This window comes from Priceomyces carsonii (assembly GCF_900007245.1).
Source record: "Priceomyces carsonii strain CBS4050 genome assembly, scaffold: Debaryomyces_carsonii_scaffold_7, whole genome shotgun sequence".
NCBI lineage: Eukaryota > Fungi > Ascomycota > Pichiomycetes > Serinales > Debaryomycetaceae > Priceomyces > Priceomyces carsonii.
In genome coordinates, this window is record NW_026946680.1 from 829,594 (window position 1) to 846,527 (window position 16,934).

The 16,934-nt window shown below is 36.8% G+C and overlaps 10 protein-coding genes across 10 annotated transcripts; 6 read left to right on the forward strand and 4 right to left on the reverse strand.

The window, feature by feature from the left end:
* Positions 1-225: 225 nt before the first annotated feature.
* POL2 (DNA polymerase epsilon catalytic subunit) lies at positions 226-6,906 on the forward strand (the record flags this gene model as incomplete). The annotated part of the gene is made up of 1 exon (XM_062956380.1): positions 226-6,906. One exon carries the CDS (start codon positions 226-228, stop codon positions 6,904-6,906), a length of 6,681 nt encoding a protein of 2,226 aa, XP_062812888.1.
* Positions 6,907-7,172: 266 nt separating this feature from the next.
* Positions 7,173-7,622, forward strand: PRCAT00006245001 (uncharacterized protein; the record flags this gene model as incomplete). The annotated part of the gene is made up of 1 exon (XM_062956381.1): positions 7,173-7,622. One exon carries the CDS (start codon positions 7,173-7,175, stop codon positions 7,620-7,622), a length of 450 nt encoding a protein of 149 aa, XP_062812889.1.
* A 303-nt stretch (positions 7,623-7,925) lies between these two features.
* PRCAT00006246001 (uncharacterized protein) lies at positions 7,926-8,816 on the forward strand (the record flags this gene model as incomplete). Its single annotated transcript, XM_062956382.1, has 1 exon — positions 7,926-8,816. The coding sequence occupies one exon, from the start codon at positions 7,926-7,928 to the stop codon at positions 8,814-8,816; it is 891 nt and encodes a 296-aa protein (XP_062812890.1).
* Positions 8,817-8,845: 29 nt separating this feature from the next.
* PRCAT00006247001 (ribosome biosynthesis protein) lies at positions 8,846-9,295 on the reverse strand (the record flags this gene model as incomplete). The annotated part of the gene is made up of 1 exon (XM_062956383.1): positions 8,846-9,295. The coding sequence occupies one exon, from the start codon at positions 9,293-9,295 to the stop codon at positions 8,846-8,848; it is 450 nt and encodes a 149-aa protein (XP_062812891.1).
* Positions 9,296-9,418: 123 nt separating this feature from the next.
* PRCAT00006248001 (U5 snRNP complex subunit) lies at positions 9,419-10,582 on the forward strand (the record flags this gene model as incomplete). The annotated part of the gene is made up of 1 exon (XM_062956384.1): positions 9,419-10,582. One exon carries the CDS (start codon positions 9,419-9,421, stop codon positions 10,580-10,582), a length of 1,164 nt encoding a protein of 387 aa, XP_062812892.1.
* Positions 10,583-10,616: 34 nt separating this feature from the next.
* PRCAT00006249001 (origin recognition complex subunit 5) lies at positions 10,617-12,083 on the reverse strand (the record flags this gene model as incomplete). Its single annotated transcript, XM_062956385.1, has 1 exon — positions 10,617-12,083. One exon carries the CDS (start codon positions 12,081-12,083, stop codon positions 10,617-10,619), a length of 1,467 nt encoding a protein of 488 aa, XP_062812893.1.
* A 251-nt stretch (positions 12,084-12,334) lies between these two features.
* On the forward strand, positions 12,335-12,556 carry ATX1 (copper metallochaperone; the record flags this gene model as incomplete). The annotated part of the gene is made up of 1 exon (XM_062956386.1): positions 12,335-12,556. One exon carries the CDS (start codon positions 12,335-12,337, stop codon positions 12,554-12,556), a length of 222 nt encoding a protein of 73 aa, XP_062812894.1.
* A 909-nt stretch (positions 12,557-13,465) lies between these two features.
* On the reverse strand, positions 13,466-13,684 carry PRCAT00006251001 (uncharacterized protein; the record flags this gene model as incomplete). Its single annotated transcript, XM_062956387.1, has 1 exon — positions 13,466-13,684. One exon carries the CDS (start codon positions 13,682-13,684, stop codon positions 13,466-13,468), a length of 219 nt encoding a protein of 72 aa, XP_062812895.1.
* An 11-nt stretch (positions 13,685-13,695) lies between these two features.
* On the forward strand, positions 13,696-14,217 carry PRCAT00006252001 (uncharacterized protein; the record flags this gene model as incomplete). The annotated part of the gene is made up of 1 exon (XM_062956389.1): positions 13,696-14,217. One exon carries the CDS (start codon positions 13,696-13,698, stop codon positions 14,215-14,217), a length of 522 nt encoding a protein of 173 aa, XP_062812896.1.
* A 277-nt stretch (positions 14,218-14,494) lies between these two features.
* On the reverse strand, positions 14,495-15,721 carry ARR3 (Arr3p; the record flags this gene model as incomplete). Its single annotated transcript, XM_062956390.1, has 1 exon — positions 14,495-15,721. One exon carries the CDS (start codon positions 15,719-15,721, stop codon positions 14,495-14,497), a length of 1,227 nt encoding a protein of 408 aa, XP_062812897.1.
* Positions 15,722-16,934: the final 1,213 nt, after the last annotated feature.

The following is a 16,934-nucleotide window of genomic DNA, read 5'->3' on the forward strand; positions in this document are numbered from 1 at the left end:
AACGCGTTTTGGTGCTACCATAGATTAATCTTAGCTAGTGAATATTGGAGTGACTGCCACCACAAGACAAGTAAAAGAGGGCATAGCATTTTAATTTAGTTTTAGTTGATAAGACGTATTGAAACTGAGTCGCTTGTTTTCTTGAAGAAAGTAACCTTATAAATAGGCCTTTACGTCATAATTAATCACTTGAATGGTAGAGTAAAGAAGAAAACTAAATTATAAATGGCTACAACTTTACGAAAAACAAATATCAAAGGTTCTTCGTCTGCTAGGTTTGTTAGAAATGTTAAGTCAGAATTTAAGCCTGGAAAGAAAGAGAGGAACGAAGTTTTGGATCCATATGTGGCCAATAATCCAATGTTAAATGATTCAATTCAAAAACAGGATTTAGTATCGAGAATCGACGCCTTAGACGCATTAATGGGATTTGAGAGAGTATCACATGGAGATAACGATGGTAATAAGCCTTTAAAAGGATGGTTGATAAACATGCATTCCACTACGATTCCAAGCGATGAATATCTCACAGGGTACTCTGCAGTAGATTACTATTTTCTAAATGAAGAAGGTGGTTCTTTCAAAACAACGATTCAGTTTGATCCATATTTTTTCTTAATCGTCGTACCGGGTCATGAATCAGAAGTTGAAGAATGGTTGAGAAAATTTCTAGAAGTTTCAAACTTGAAGAGTACATCGCGAGTACCAAAGGAAGATTTGTCACTTCCAAATCATTTAGTTGGCTTGAAAAGAAATTTATTGAAGCTAACATTTCATAATGTTACTGATTTGTTGAGCGCTAGAAGGCTACTCATGCCCATTATCAAGGAAAACCAAATGAAAAGAGACACCAGAGACATTTATCAAGTTATGAACTTTAATAATATGAATAATGTGACTGGCGAAATGAATGATATCAATATGTACCCCAGTAATAATTCTGAAGTATACCAAGATCCTTCTTTGTTGATAGACGAAGTCAGAGAGTATGATGTCCCCTACCATGTCAGGGTATCTATAGATGAAAATATCAGAGTGGGTAAATGGTACAATGTATATGCTAAACATTCTAAAGTAAAATTGGAAGAGGATAAAGTAAAAATAGCATTTGCAGACCCAGTGGTTTTGGCATTTGACATCGAGACAACAAAGGCTCCCCTTAAATTTCCAGATGCAAAGGTAGATCAAATCATGATGATATCTTATATGATAGATGGCGAAGGGTTTTTAATCACAAATAGGGAGATAATCTCTGAGGACATTGAGGATTTTGAATATACTCCAAGACCAGAATATCCTGGTATATTTACTATCTTCAATGAGCCAGATGAGAAAAACGTATTAATAAAGTTTTTTGAGCATATTAGAGATGTTAGACCGACCGTTATTGCAACTTTTAATGGTGATTTCTTCGATTGGCCCTTTGTTGAGAACAGGGCAAGATTTCATGATCTAGATATGTTCGAAGAAATTGGGTTTGCGAAAGATAATGAAGGTGAGTACAAATCCAAATACTGTGTACATATGGACTGCTTTAGGTGGGTGAAAAGAGACTCATATTTACCACAAGGATCACAGGGTTTAAAAGCTGTCACAACAGCAAAATTGGGATACAATCCTACCGAATTAGATCCAGAACTTATGACGCCCTACGCATATGAAAAACCCCAATTGTTATCAGAATATTCTGTATCAGATGCTGTTGCAACATACTATTTATACTACAAATACGTTCATCCCTTTATTTTTTCTTTATGCACTATCATTCCTTTAAATCCGGATGAAGTCTTGAGAAAAGGTACTGGTACCTTATGTGAGATGTTGTTGATGGTTCAAGCATATCAAAAAAATATCATTTTACCTAACAAACATTCAGATCCGATAGAAAGATTTTACGAGGGTCATTTGTTGGAGTCTGAGACTTATGTTGGGGGCCATGTTGAATCTTTAGAAGCAGGCGTGTTTCGTAGTGACTTACCAAGTAACTTCAAAATAGATCCAAGTGCTATCGACGAATTATTAGCTGACTTATCGAATGCAATGAAATTTTGTATAGAGGTTGAGAATGGGAAAAGAGCAGACGATGTTGAAAATTTTGATGAGATTTACAATGATATTAAGACAAAGCTTCTTGAATTGAAGAAGAACCCAAACAGATGTGAGAATCCTTTGATTTACCACGTTGATGTTGCATCGATGTATCCAAATATCATGACTTCTAATAGATTGCAACCAGATTCGATGAAATCAGAAGAAGACTGCGCAGCATGCGATTTTAATAGACCAGGAAAGAATTGCGATAGAAGGTTACCTTGGTCTTGGAGAGGCGAGTACTTTCCAGCTGAAATGAACGAATATAACATGATCAAGAGAACTTTGCAAAATGAGACTTTCCCAAGTGCACGGCCCTGGCTACCTCCCAGATCTTTTGACGATCTTTCTTATTCGGAACAAGCTGCGATGATTAAGAAAAGACTTAGTGAGTACTCCAAAAAAGTTTATCATCGTTTAAAACAGTCTAAGACGGTAACGAGAGAAGCTATCGTCTGCCAAAGAGAGAATCCATTTTATGTTAATACTGTTAGAGATTTCAGAGATAGGCGCTATGAGTTTAAAACTCTAGCAAAGGTTTGGAAGGGAAAAACCTCTAAAATCGACAGCCACGACACTATCGCAAAGGATGAAGCAAAAAAGATGGTCGTTTTATATGATTCTTTGCAATTGGCACATAAGGTTATTCTTAATTCTTTCTATGGTTATGTTATGAGGAAAGGCTCGAGATGGTACTCGATGGAAATGGCAGGAATAACGTGCCTCACTGGTGCCACAATTATCCAGATGGCCAGGTCATTAGTTGAGAGGCTAGGGAGACCATTGGAGTTGGATACAGATGGTATTTGGTGTATTTTACCAAAATCATTTCCAGAAAACTTTACCATGAAGTTCAAAGATGGCAAGACAGTACCTCTTGAGTATCCTTGTTCAATGCTTAACTACATCGTTCATAATAAATTTACTAATCATCAATACCAGGACTTAGTTGATGAGGATACTTTTAAATACAAGACAAGATCCGAAAACTCAATTTTTTTTGAAGTTGATGGACCATATAGAGCAATGATTTTGCCAACTTCTAAAGAGGAAGGGAAAGGGTTGAAGAAAAGATATGCAGTTTTTAATGACGATGGAACGTTGGCTGAGCTTAAAGGTTTCGAATTGAAACGTAGAGGCGAGCTTCAGCTAATTAAGAATTTTCAATCAGATATCTTCAAGCTATTTTTAGAGGGAGAAACGTTAAGCGGATGTTACTCAGCAGTTGCATCCGTTGCTAATAATTGGTTAGATGTGCTAGATGCAAAAGGAGGTACGTTAGAAGACGAGGATCTAATCGAACTCATTTGTGAAAATAGAAGCATGTCCAAAAGTTTAGCAGAATATGGTGCACAAAAATCCACATCCATTACAACAGCTCGAAGATTAGGAGAGTTTTTAGGAGAAGAAATGATAAAGGATGCAGGGTTAGCATGTAAATATATTATAAGTGCAAAGCCAATCGGAGCACCTGTCACTGAGAGAGCTGTACCAGTTTCTATATTTTCATCTGAGAAAAAAAAGGTTTTCTTGAAAAAATGGCTCAAGGACCCTTCTTTGGAGGAGTTCGATCCTAGGAGCGTTATAGACTGGGGCTATTATTATGAACGGTTAGCATCAGTTGTTCAAAAAATCATTACAATCCCAGCTGCTTTGCAAGATATTAAAAACCCTGTTCCAAGAGTCCCTCATCCTGAGTGGTTGCAAAGAAAAATTATTACAAAAGAAGATAAGAAACAGCAGACATCACTATCTCTGTTTTTCCAAAACACTTCAAAAGACAACGCACTAGAACATCACAAGAAAGCAATTAAGGACATAGAGGATTTTGTAGACAATAGTGCTGGAATCTCGATGCCTAGAATTGGTAAGGTAACATCCCGTAAGAGAAAGAATGCAAAATTTCTTGCGTCTTTGGATGCCGAAGAGGATGAAAAAGATAGTGCCATACTAAATGCACAATGCCCATCAATGGTTGAAGACTATGCTGGATTTTTGCAATATCAAAAAGCGAAATGGAGGAACCAGGCAAAAAATAGAGATAGGAGAAGAAAATTGTTCGGCGCAAACACAGAGAGTTCCCACCGTTCAACCGTTGGTCATATGTTTCGACGCCAGGCTGAAAATATCGTTGGAACAGATTGGGAGATTTTGGAATACAAACCTGACGATGCTAAACCCGGCGATATTAAAGTTTACGTTTCTGTGGGGAGCAAAGTCCATACATTCACTATACATATACCCAAGAAAGTATATGCCACTTTCAAATTTGCATTATCATCCAAAAAAAATATTCAAAACTGCGAGATTGAGCCCTCAAATGCAAGCCTTCCAAATGGCCATGACGGAACACATCTTTACAAATTGGCTATGCCCGAAGAGGTTTTTAATAGCGAAATAAGAAATGTTGATAGTTTGCTTCAAGATTCGAGTCTTTTAGGACTTTATGAAAGTCATATCCAAGCAGTAGAAAGGGCTACGATTGAGCTAGGAAATACGGTGAGATTTGATGATACAAAGGTTGGTGCGTTAGGAAAAGGATTGAAAAACGGATTTTTTATGAAAGATTTGATGAAGATTTCCAATGACAACTACATGAAAGGGTTTAGCATGGATGTGATTTATTTACTACATCTAGTTGCAAACAATTATGAGTTCTTCGCTCTTTTTAAATCTTGGGATCATTCTGTATCAATATTTATTTTAAAGCCGTCTAGTAATGCTCTGGAATTACCTAACAATTTATCGAAGTTATACGATGAAATTTATCAAACAAAGAAAGAGAAGATTGGGAAGCTTTACAATATTATTGATTATTTTCAGGAAATGTCATTCGAGACACAATATTTTCACGACAAAAGCAGATTGTTTAAAAAGGTGAATCAAACAATCGGGAAAATACATGAGAGTAGAAGCAACAAGGCTTTGTTTGCGGTTCAATCGCCATTTTCTGAAAGACTTTTGACGCATTTCACTTCAATTGCGGATTTTCCGACAATAAAGATGAAGGTTCGTGAGCTATCTTTACCGGCCGTTGGTTGGCAATCGTTGATAGGAAAGCGTGTCATTAATCATTACTTGGTGTTAGCTTCCTGGATCAAGAACTTGATTGCCTTGTCTCAATACAGCAAAATTCCTATTTGTAATTTAACAACAGATAATTTGGGATACGTCATTGATATTGAGTATGCAAGGAGACTTGTTGATAATAATATAATCTTATGGTGGTCCCCAATTCCCCTACCCGACCATGGTGGGTTTGAGATGGATAGAAAGCCAGATTTTGATATCCTCTCTTTTCCTCTGATAAACAATCCTGAAATTTATGAGACAGCTTGTCTAGAGATCGAGATTGGAACCTTGACTATTAATACAATTTTGACAAGCTCTCTAATTAATGACGCAGAGGGTACAGACTTAGCTGATGATGCTTTACAATATGATAACAACAATGGTGCGTCTGCTTTTGCAGGAGACTCATTCTCATCTCCGGCCCTAACTATCTTGCGAACGATGGTAAAGAAATGGTGGGACGATGCCTTAAGAGGAAGCATCAATGCAGATTCGATAATGAATAACTTAGTAACTTGGGTGCAAGGCAGAGATTCGCGACTCTACGATTTTGCTTTACATTATCATGTCCACAATTTAACAAAAAAGGCATCATTACAGTTGATGGGCGAATTTAAGAGAATGAATGCTGACGTGATCTTCGCAAATAGGAACAAACTAGTAATTAAAACATCTAAGGTTTCGGTTGAAAACTCATATGCTTATGGCCAATACATAATAAAAGCCGCTAGATCGAAGCCCTTATTTAATTTCTTAGATCTTCGGATCACGAAGTATTGGGATTTACTAATTTGGATGGACGAATATAATTACAGCGGACGCTTTTGCACGGTTATCACTAGTGAAGAGGTACAAGATTTAGTCCCGATAAACAATTGGCATATTCAGAAGTTTCTTCCTCTAATATACCAGAATGAGTTCGAAGATTGGCTTGTCATCTTCTTAGATGCCTTAAACAAGTATAAAACTGAAAACTTGATGGGTGGAACGCAAATGGGAACTCCCAGAGTGACTCAGATTACTCATATATTGAAAGGACAGAAGAAGCTACAGGATGGTTCTGACGAAGTAGAGTCAACTGGATCCGTGACCGAAATCTTTAGAAAACAATTGCAGAGAAGAATCGAACGCCTTTACCGTCAACAGAATGAATCTATCATAAACCCCGAATTAGAAGCGGAATACCTGTTTCCAAAATTACCAGGGTCACATCTAATCATGGAGAATCCAACCCTAGAGCTCGTAAAGTTCCTATGTGCGGTATTATCATTGTCGAGGAAAAGAACAATCGAAGTTCGTATGCTAAGAAAGGAGCTTCTTGCTATTTTCGACATAAAGGAATTTAGCCCAGAGGCCAGTTTCGTGAATCCAAGTACCTCCTTAAAGCTTCCTCAGGTCGTCTGTGACTACTGTAATTTCATCAGAGACATAGACTTCTGCAACAATACTGCCCTGGACATATGGAACTGCACAAACTGCTACAGGGCTTACAGCAAAGTCGTTCTTGAGGAAGACCTCATCTCTCTGTATCAGCAATTAATTACCAAGTTCTACTCTCAGGATTTCAGGTGTTCCAAGTGCAATCAGATCAGAGCTGGAAACCTTAGTGAGTATTGCAAGTGTTCTGGATCCTGGGTCGAGACATTTAACTATCAAGAACTTGAGAAAAAACTACACATATTCAACAACGTCGCTTCGGCGTACGATTTGCATTTGCTTAAGGGACTTATCGAGGAGTCCTAATATTTTTAATATACATATAGTTTTTCATTAATAACTGTCATACATCTAAATTCAATTATTGCAAAATCTGTAAATTTATATTTGTGTAATCTTTCCTAAACTGTCATTTTACTTAAATCTACGATTATTAGTTGATAATTACAATAATATTTGATGAGCTATCGGAATAGTTTGAAAAGGAAGTAGAGGAAAGAATAGAAACAGGCGAACGTAAATACAAAAATAGTCTAAAGATATTGACAGTTTGAAACACAAAATTTAGGAAGATGGCTCTCCCTTTAATGCCAGATCAAATGAATATGGCAAGAAACTTGATCATGAACACTGATAGGAGCCAACACGAACTAGAGGATAGAGATGAAAATGAAATTGGAGTCGATTCAATGCAAGAGAACAATATTCAAGCAACACATGAGTATGAGATGAATCAATCTGAGTCACTCACGTTCTTATTTAATCTATTATATGATGACGATAGTCATCTTAGCAAATCTGATGTTCTAAAAATTTTAAATTCTTTGAAAAGAAGAGAGGAGGACCTTTGCTTTTCTGTCTCGAGCTTGAACAGAAATGACTTGCAGGGTGTTCTTTGGCCCAGAGGGTTGAAAGAGAAGTTCAAGCAAGATAGGATACGAATAGGGAGAAATAACTGGTTCCAAAATATACCTGGATCGATCGAAGAAGCAGCGAGGGTGAGTATTTGTTATTCGTGGTGAAAAAATATAGTTTAACTAACCATTAAAAAGGGCACAACTATAGGGAGCTATCAAATTAAAACGGATTTTTTCCAATTTTATAAGTTTTTCACGAGGATAAAACTTCACATAACGCATTTCCAACTCCGAAATATCGTTGCTTGTAGCAATGACATATCAAATGGTATATTTTATCTTCTGGGCTGTTGCCAAGACTATAACTCACAAAACCTAACAAACTCTAGTAGCGACCACGAGTGTCAGACATATTTCAAAATAGATAGGATACTGCCGGATTATTCTCGACTTGAGAACTCTAACCTAATGAAATTGGATTGCTATATTGATTCGAGGAAGCTCATGTACAATGCTAATAGCAGGATATCAACCTTAAGCAGCTCATCAAAGTTCTTAGCATGTGGAACTTTCGAAGGTGGATATTTATTACAAGATATTTCCAATCCGGATACCCCTGGCTCTGTGATTGAAAATCAACTAACCCATAATACCGATGGCATAACGAATCATATTACGATAGACAACGATGAAAAATTGATAATAGCATCTAACGATAAGGCACTCAGAGTAGTCGACATTACTAAACAGAAAAATAGACCCATAGAAATGCCCTTCGCTGTTAATTGCTCAGCATTAAACCGACATAACAAGAATGAAGTTTTATTAACAGGGGATTGTCTAGATTCTTTTATTGTGGACTTAAGGCAACCAGTTGCCGCTAATATGTCGAATTCCTTATCAGGACACAGAGACTACGGTTTCAGCTGTGACTGGAACCCATCCAATGAACATTTACTCATGACGGGGAACCAGGATGGTTGTATTAGGATATGGGATAAAAGGAGATCAGATGAGAGCATAAACTGCTTTAATGGATCTTTGGGTTCGGATTCGCTGTTAGGTGGACCGATAAGGAATTGTAAATTCAGCTACAACGGAGACTATATAGGCTGGGCTGAAAGCTTAGATCATGCCGGTGTAGTAGAATTACAAGAAGTTGTAAACAGGACTGACTATGTGTCTCGAGTACAGTCAATTGACTTTATCGGGAAATGCATTGGATTAAATTTTTGTCCCACTGACAACGCCAAAGGAGAGCAGTTGATAATCGGCGTGAACGATTGTCCCTTAGGAGGCATTCTAAGTTATACATTGGAGAATAGATGCAAACTGTTGGACTTTGATTTTTACTTTTAGATGATATATCGATGAATAGACATTGTATTTTACCAAAGTTCCTCGACATTCTCGCTAACTTGTAGTGTCCCACCAACCTCTCTTACCAAAGAATCTATATTATTCACTCTTTGTGAATCTCCAACCATGTTTGCGATCAATCTAGCTTTATTTCTAGCCTTTTTCACCTTGTTATCATAGTCTGCGACATCTTCTTCCTCATTTGAAGTAGGGACACCGTTTAGTAATTCTTTCAATTGACTTATATGACTGGGCAATGACTTTTGGTCATAAGAGCTGATATTGTCTTCCCAGTATTCCGCAAGGCCCTTTAAATATCCCACTATCAAGAATCTTTGAAATCCTGTTTGCAATCCATATTCCTTGCCCTCAATATATCTTTCCTGAGCTCCTTTAGCTATTCCTTCCTCAAATCCCTTTTGATAACTTTGCTCCTCTAAGTTGAGTACCTCCTCAGAGTCTATACTTATATCTAACATATATTCTGTTGTATTCGTTGTAGCTTTAAAAGTTTATTGGTACTTTACTTGATAATATATTTTGCGATGAGATTCGAGGTATAAACATTTTAACTCTTCAAGAATTAAAGTTTCTTCGCTAATATGAGCGAGTACGGTGATCCCGGGACCCTAGAGGAAGATATTCCTGGCAGGAGAAAGAAGGTCAAGCAAAATGAGCTTGAAATTGAGGGAATAGAATATGAATCTGATTCATCGCTTGAAGATTACCAAAATGATGATAAAGAAAAGGCTTCTGAAGATCATTCGGATGATGATATGTTCAGCGATAGCAGCGAAAGAGGTAAGCCACAGAAGAACAGATTAGATAAGGAAGGAGTTGAATTGTTAAATATGAACAATTTCGAAAAGGAAGAGGGTCTTGAAGATTATGACGACGAAAAATTTATAGATTCTGATGCTAATACAATAGAAAGACAGTTGAGCCAAGGAGAATTAGATTACTTCAATTATCCTGAAGAGGCGGATTTGAAGCAAATACAGAAAGGGAAAACTTTCAATCCAAAATTGGAAGCTTTCAATTTAAGAGATGAGTCGAAAGAAGGAAATTTTGATATAGATGGGAACTTCATTCGAAATAAGCAAGAAAAGAGAGATCAATCTGAAGATGATGATGATGTCTGGTATAATGACTACAAAGAGACAGATATATTAAAAGCGAGAAAGGCACAGTTGGAAAGATACAAAGCGCAGAAGGAAAAGAGATTGGAAGGTACAAAGAAATATGCTGACATTGGCACCCTTTTGGTTGAACTACTTGAAGTTCTTCAACCTGCAGAGACCCCTTTAGAAGCATTAGCAAGGATAGCACCTAAAAAGAAATCGAAAAAGCGATATGAATTGACGGAAGCTGACAAAGGTAAGAAAGCGGTCATCTTGAAAGTTACTGAGATATGTGAATCATTATCAAGGGATAAGTCTATTGATGATATCTATTCTTTGAGCCGAGAAGAACTTATGCGATTATATAAACAGGAAACCGGAGAAGAATACTCCTCTTATAGAGGGAAGAAGAGACGAATAGATGACGAAGATGAAGACGATGATAACAAAGAAGACAAAGAAGAAATAGATTATGGAGAAAAGGTATGGGAGTTTAAATGGAATGAAGACAACGTCATCAATGGACCCTATTCGAGCTACGAAATGTCTCATTGGAAAGATACTTATTTCGAGAATAATGTTTTAGTGAAAAGAATAGATCAATCTGAATTCGTTCCAATCGATAATATTACATTTAATGATTAAGATGACATACATAATAAATAAAAGAAATTACTAATTAGTCTAATAGATAGTTCAGCAAGGGAAACTTGATGTCATTTGCTATGCTTTCAACCGTAGCCCAGTTTAGGTTACATTTCCATCTCACTTTAGCATTAAGAATATCTGAAGCGGATGTTCTCGACAATAGTCCTAAGGATACTAATGTAGCAACTTGACTATTGATATCGATGTTTTTACTAAGTCTAAACTCGGCAAACTCTTGCTCTTGGTTAGAGATTCCCTTTTCGTCAAAACCGTCGTATAAGGTAACATTTTTATCTATTTGATTCAATGACAGAGACTCGTTTCGGTATATGACAGATAAAATTGCCAACAATCTTTCCAAATCAAAGTAATTTGGAGAAAGTAATCTGTTATCAATATCTATCTTGGAATTTTTCCCCTTCGAAGGCGAGCTGGATACTTTTCTTTTTTTGGGCTTCTTAGTTTTCAATCTCGAAAAATGATGAAGATCATTTTTAGGCTCGTTGAAAGATGCTAAATAAGAAGCAATTAGGATGAATTTTGAATGGATTGGAATGTCAGACATGCTGGTTGTACTGGTAGACTCTTCTTCCTGCAAAGTGTCGAAATTTTTGATTGAGGTATTGTTGAGGACATTCTCGTCTGTGAATAAGCTGCTGTTTTCCCTATATAATCTGACGAAATCCCCGAGCTGATATTTGCCACTTACGACGGGCTCTATAAATCTTTCCCAGAGTTTTAATGAGATATCCTTCAATAAAGTGAGGTGTGAACCAGTATATGGAAAGAATAGATCAACTATTAATTTGGCATATTTGTACCAGAAATTCCTCGCTTCGATAGAATTGTCCAACTTTTCCACGTTAAAGAAACCTAACTTTTCTGCTTGTAAGATTTGAGTGACCTCTTCTTGGCTATATGGGCGAAAGAATATGTGGGGTACGGAATTCGTAGCAATCTCTTTTGGTTCTCTTGTTCCTATAATAAACACAATTGACAAATTTTTTATTCTTGATATCTCGTGAAATCTTAAGAATGCTGCAAATAAATCGTTCGTTTGATCCATGCATTCATCGAATCTATCTAAAACTAAGACATGGGGTTCTTTATATTCAGTTTCTTCAAAAAACTGATCTAATGCACTTGAAAATCCAGCAAAGGTCTCACATGATAGCACAATGTTGTTGGTATCAACACCCTTGTGGTTGTAGGTTTGAGTATAATTAGTGAGATCAATACCACTATCAATTCTGATCTTCTTCAAGCATCTTTGCAAAAGAAGCTTCTTCGTGACACACTCATCACAATTTACTAATGTATGGTTTATTTGTGAAGTCTCTAAGAACTTCTTTACCACATAAGTCTTACCTACTGACTTGTAGCCATGGACAATTAAAGCAGGTACCAATGAGTGATCCTTATGTATAAAAGAACTCAAAAGATTCAACTCTTTTTCCCGTAACAGTGTTCTTGTATTTCGACCAAATTCTCGCTCCATCGAGTATACCAATTTCTGGCGCTTTGTCAGTGTTTATATCTTAATACACGATGCCTTCTCTATTGAAAAACTTCAACACTTGTGAGATTGTCTATTAGTAATAGTTTAATCCCTTTCTTGATTATCGTTCCAACGACAATAATCGTGGATGTTTTTGAGATGTTTTTGCTGCCACAATTTTGCACTATATAAAGTCTCGTTATATCGCGGCCCTCTTTCGGTAAAACAATTTGTCATTAATCTTCCTAACGATGTCTACCCACAAGTACCACTTCGATGTTTCTATGTCTTGTTCCGGATGTTCTGGAGCTGTTGATAGAGTATTAAAGCGTTTGGATGGTGTTTCTGACATAGATATCTCGCTTGAAAAACAAACAGTTGATGTTACGACCAAAGGAGTCGACTATGATACAGTATACAATGCAATTGCAAAGACTGGGAAAACGATCAATAGCGGAAATGTGGTAGAGTAACGCAACTAAAGCTAGACTGACTGATGTTTGGTGTTATCTCGTGTGATTAGAGATCAGTCATGGGTTTGCAGTTCGCGGTTGGTGACGGTTTAGACGTTTAAATATACCGAGAAGCATTTTATTTATAATACATTGATAGTATCTACAATTGTGTATGTTGTAGCTAAAATATAGCCCATAACATAAAGTTAATGACATCGCCACACACACGCTAGCAGATAAGTAATCGTGCTGAAAGCTCTCTTTGATCCCTGTATTAACTCCAAGTTCTTTGTGGAGTGAGTAAAATTCAAAGTAAGTGCTACGTAAGGCTTCCGTGCTGATATTTTCTTAAAGATATCGAATCCAAGATTCTAGAATACCAAAGCCAAATGCAGAAGGATCACTAAATAGCCCGATTACAGTTATGAATTGCTTGCCAAATTACTATTCTCTCCATTACAGAAAAATTGATTTGTAAAATAATGATAAGACTAGGTGCAAGTTTTGCTTATTTGCCTATTTGGCATTCATAAACGGTTATTCACTTGAAATGTTCAAAGAGGAAGCAAGCTAGACTATGCTATGTGTACGAAGGATACAAAGAATTAGATCTCATCTAGTGGCCGTACAAGTTCTGGGACTTGAGTCCACGAACATACTGGTCCAACTCTTTTTTTTAGTTATCACGAGTTATATCTATTATATTTAGAGTGAAAAGCATAGAACAATACACAGCCACACTAATATTGATCTAATTGAGGGCGCCGAGTATATAATGCGGATGCGTTTATCAATCTGAATCTTCACTTAAATTTTGTTGGTATTATATAATATACATAATATGAAAGCTAACCCTAAATATGATCTAGTAAGAGATCATTATTCGGCCCATGCGAATAAGCTGAATTCTGATGATACATTTTCTGCCTATAACCAAGATGTCGCCGCATCTTTTGGATATTCATTTGACGAATTAAAGTCAATCCCATGTGAATCAAACTTGGGAGTTTCCTGTGGAAATCCACTTTCACTTGCAAACTTGAAAGAAGGAGAGACAGTGGTTGATTTAGGATCGGGTGGTGGGATTGATGTATTTCTTGCATCCAAAAAGGTCGGACCACATGGAAGGGCCATAGGAGTTGACATGCTTAAAGGAGATGATTGAGAATGCAAGGGAAAGTGCTAAGAAGGGAGGATATACCAATGTGGAATTTATCGAAGCACATATAACTGAAATCCCACTTCAGGATGAGACTGCAGATGTCGTTATATCCAATTGCGTGTTAAACTTGGTCCCTGACGATGAGAAGCCAGCAGCTTTCAAAGAGATTCATAGGGTACTAAAGCCTGGGGGGAGAGTCGCTATTTCGGACATACTATCTGTTAAAGAACTACCCGATATAATCAAGAATAATATAGCCTTTTACGTTGGATGTGTCTCTGGGGCGAGAAGCGTTGATGATTACGAGAAATGGCTCAAAGCAGCAGGCTTTTTGAGTATCATAATAGTCAACACCAAGAAGGATCTCAATGTTTACAAAGAAGGATCCTTAATATCTGATTGTGCACAGAAGACGTTATTTAAAAATGAATCTGATCTAATGAACAATGAAGAAATTAAGAATCTTAATTTTAACGACTATATTGGTTCTTATCAAATATATGCTGTTAAGGATTAGCAGACGTCTCTTATATATAAGTCTCTTATCATCAATTTTTGGAAAATCGATTATTATAAACTTAAAGGCAAGAAGCCAATGCGTTGTGCAAGTTACTGTACAATTTTGATGAATGACAAACTCATGCCATCAAAACTTGTATGTTAAGTTCTTATTTTGCTCTAGATCTTTTTGATGAGGAATAGAATTGTATTCATTTAGATTTACGCAACTATCAAGATGAAATTTAGTATAATTAGCTGGATTCGGATACTGAGAGTGTCTTCGAATACACCAACTAACTACTAGTCTCATCATCAACATCAGACCATAAAAACTTGATCTTGAAATATTTAGCAACAAAGCATAAAATTAATAAAATTGGAACCTCTAGTAAAGGACCAAATGTAGCTGCAATGGCTTCTTTACTGCCGGAGCCATATATGGAGATGGCTATGGCAAGACTTAATTCAAAGTTGTTTGAAGAAGCAGTGAATGTTTGAGTGATTGTCTCAGTGTAACTAGCGGAACAATTTGTTATCCATTTACCTGAAACATTTGGAAGTTGCTTTTCGCAGCCACATAATAATTCAGTGTCCTCATCAGCAATGTCACCTCTTTCTTTCTTTGGAGGAGCGCGTCCTAAGAACCATCTCAAGAAGAAAAAAGTACCAAACCATGTAATCATAAAGTAGAGAACCAATGGTACAAAGCAACGTAACCCCGAACCAATATCTCGAATGAAATCATTCCCCTTTTCTATAAAAATGACGATAATGGTATACAATAAACCTATCAATGCCCACGGACTCACGAAAGGAAGAATCTTTGCCTCGTAAACCTTTATTCCTATGGTAGATCTAGCGATGATTCTGATCAAGAAACCTAAAACTAATGGGACCCCCAAAAAAAACGCAACACTCCTTGCAACCAAGGAATACGTTACATTTGCTCCAAAATTTTGAGAATGATAGTCACCAGTTATTACATAGCAAAAAAAGATTTGATATGGAGCATAAAGAACAATTTGAAGTAGACTGTTCACAAGTACAATTACTGCGCATAACGAGTTGTCTCCATCGGATATTTCATTCCAAATCAAGACCATAGCAATACATCTTGCCAAACCAATCATAATGATCCCTGTTCTGTATTCAGGTTTGTCGAAAAGGGTAAGCCAGGCAAGGCCAAACATCAAAAAGGGACAAATGATCCAGTTTATGATCAACGACGTTAATATTGGTCTTAAATATTTCTTCAGATTGAAAAAACTGAAAAAATGTTCCCATTCAACTTTACACAACGGAGGTATCATCATTACTATAAGTCCAACCGCTAATGGAACAGAAACTCCAATAATTTCAGCTCCATCAAATGCTTTTCGACTGGAAGGTACGTAAACAGATAACAATATTCCTAAGATCATTGCTAAAATAATCCAGAGTGGTAATAACTTGTCGACCAAAGAAAGGTCATAAAAGACACGACGTATGTCGCTAGACATATTTTTCTTACAACAAACCATGAATCTCGTGTCTGCTCTTTTATCACACAACTATCTATGAAAACAAAATTTTATTAAGGGCGGCGATCGGCTGAACATAGATATTGTGTGCCAAAACCGAATGTTCTCTTGAGCCATAGGCGAGACATTAGTGATATATATGGCTTTCAGTAACACAATTTGTCGTTAATCATCCTTAGAACTCTACCCACAAGTACTACTTCGATGCTTCTATGTCTTGTTCCGGACGTAGATATCTCGCTCGAGAAACAAACAGTTGACGTTACTACTAAAGGACTAGACTACGATACAGTACACAAAAATATTGCAAAGATTGGGAAAACGTAGTGGAGATGTGGTAGAGTAAGGCTCGAAACTGATAGGTGTATCTAATATGACGATAGCTTATCATGCCATCAAAATTAGTGGAGAATATTCAAAACCGAGAATGATGACATAAAGCCTAAATGGGCCCTTTAGATAAAGAAATTTTCACCGGTCATATTGTATAGCGGAACTTATTACGAATATGTCGTGAATAGTAGTAATAGATATTATTATCACTGGTTTTGATTAGACCATATTTTGATGCTAAGCAAAGGACGTAAACTTTATGAGTTTCTATCTAGACATATTTCGCTTCATGGATTCACCATATTTATACACTGTAGTATTTTTATATGGGATCCTAAGCGTAGGAGTAAATTAGTAGCTTCCCCTTGAAACTGTAAAAAAAAGTAAATACTAATAAAGATTAAAAGAGGTTTAAGAGTAAATGTCGCACATTCCCTTGTGGGGGACCCGTTGATCCCGCGACTCACGGACTCCTCTGAAACTTTGCTGCGGATCAATCTCAACACCACTGAATTAGTCACATTATTACTTTTTTTGTTTATTAATTTAGTATTTTTAAATTACTCGGAAACATCTCCGCATCCCTACAAATCTCCGTGAAGTTTGTTGGAATTCTCGCTTATCTTTGTCATAGTATTTTACTAAAACAAAGGGAATAATTAAAAAATGAAAGCCCACACAATCCCCGCTGGTCCGTCGTATTCACGGTCCTCGGCCAACTTGCAGTATTGCTTCCCGTAAGCCACGTATATTCTCTTTTAGCTGTATGTCATGACGTTGATATACATAACAATTCAAACACGGAGCACCAATCACGGGTTGGTATATTCCGGCGACAGTAAATGACTCTGTATCTTCCCCCACTATTTCAAAAACCGAT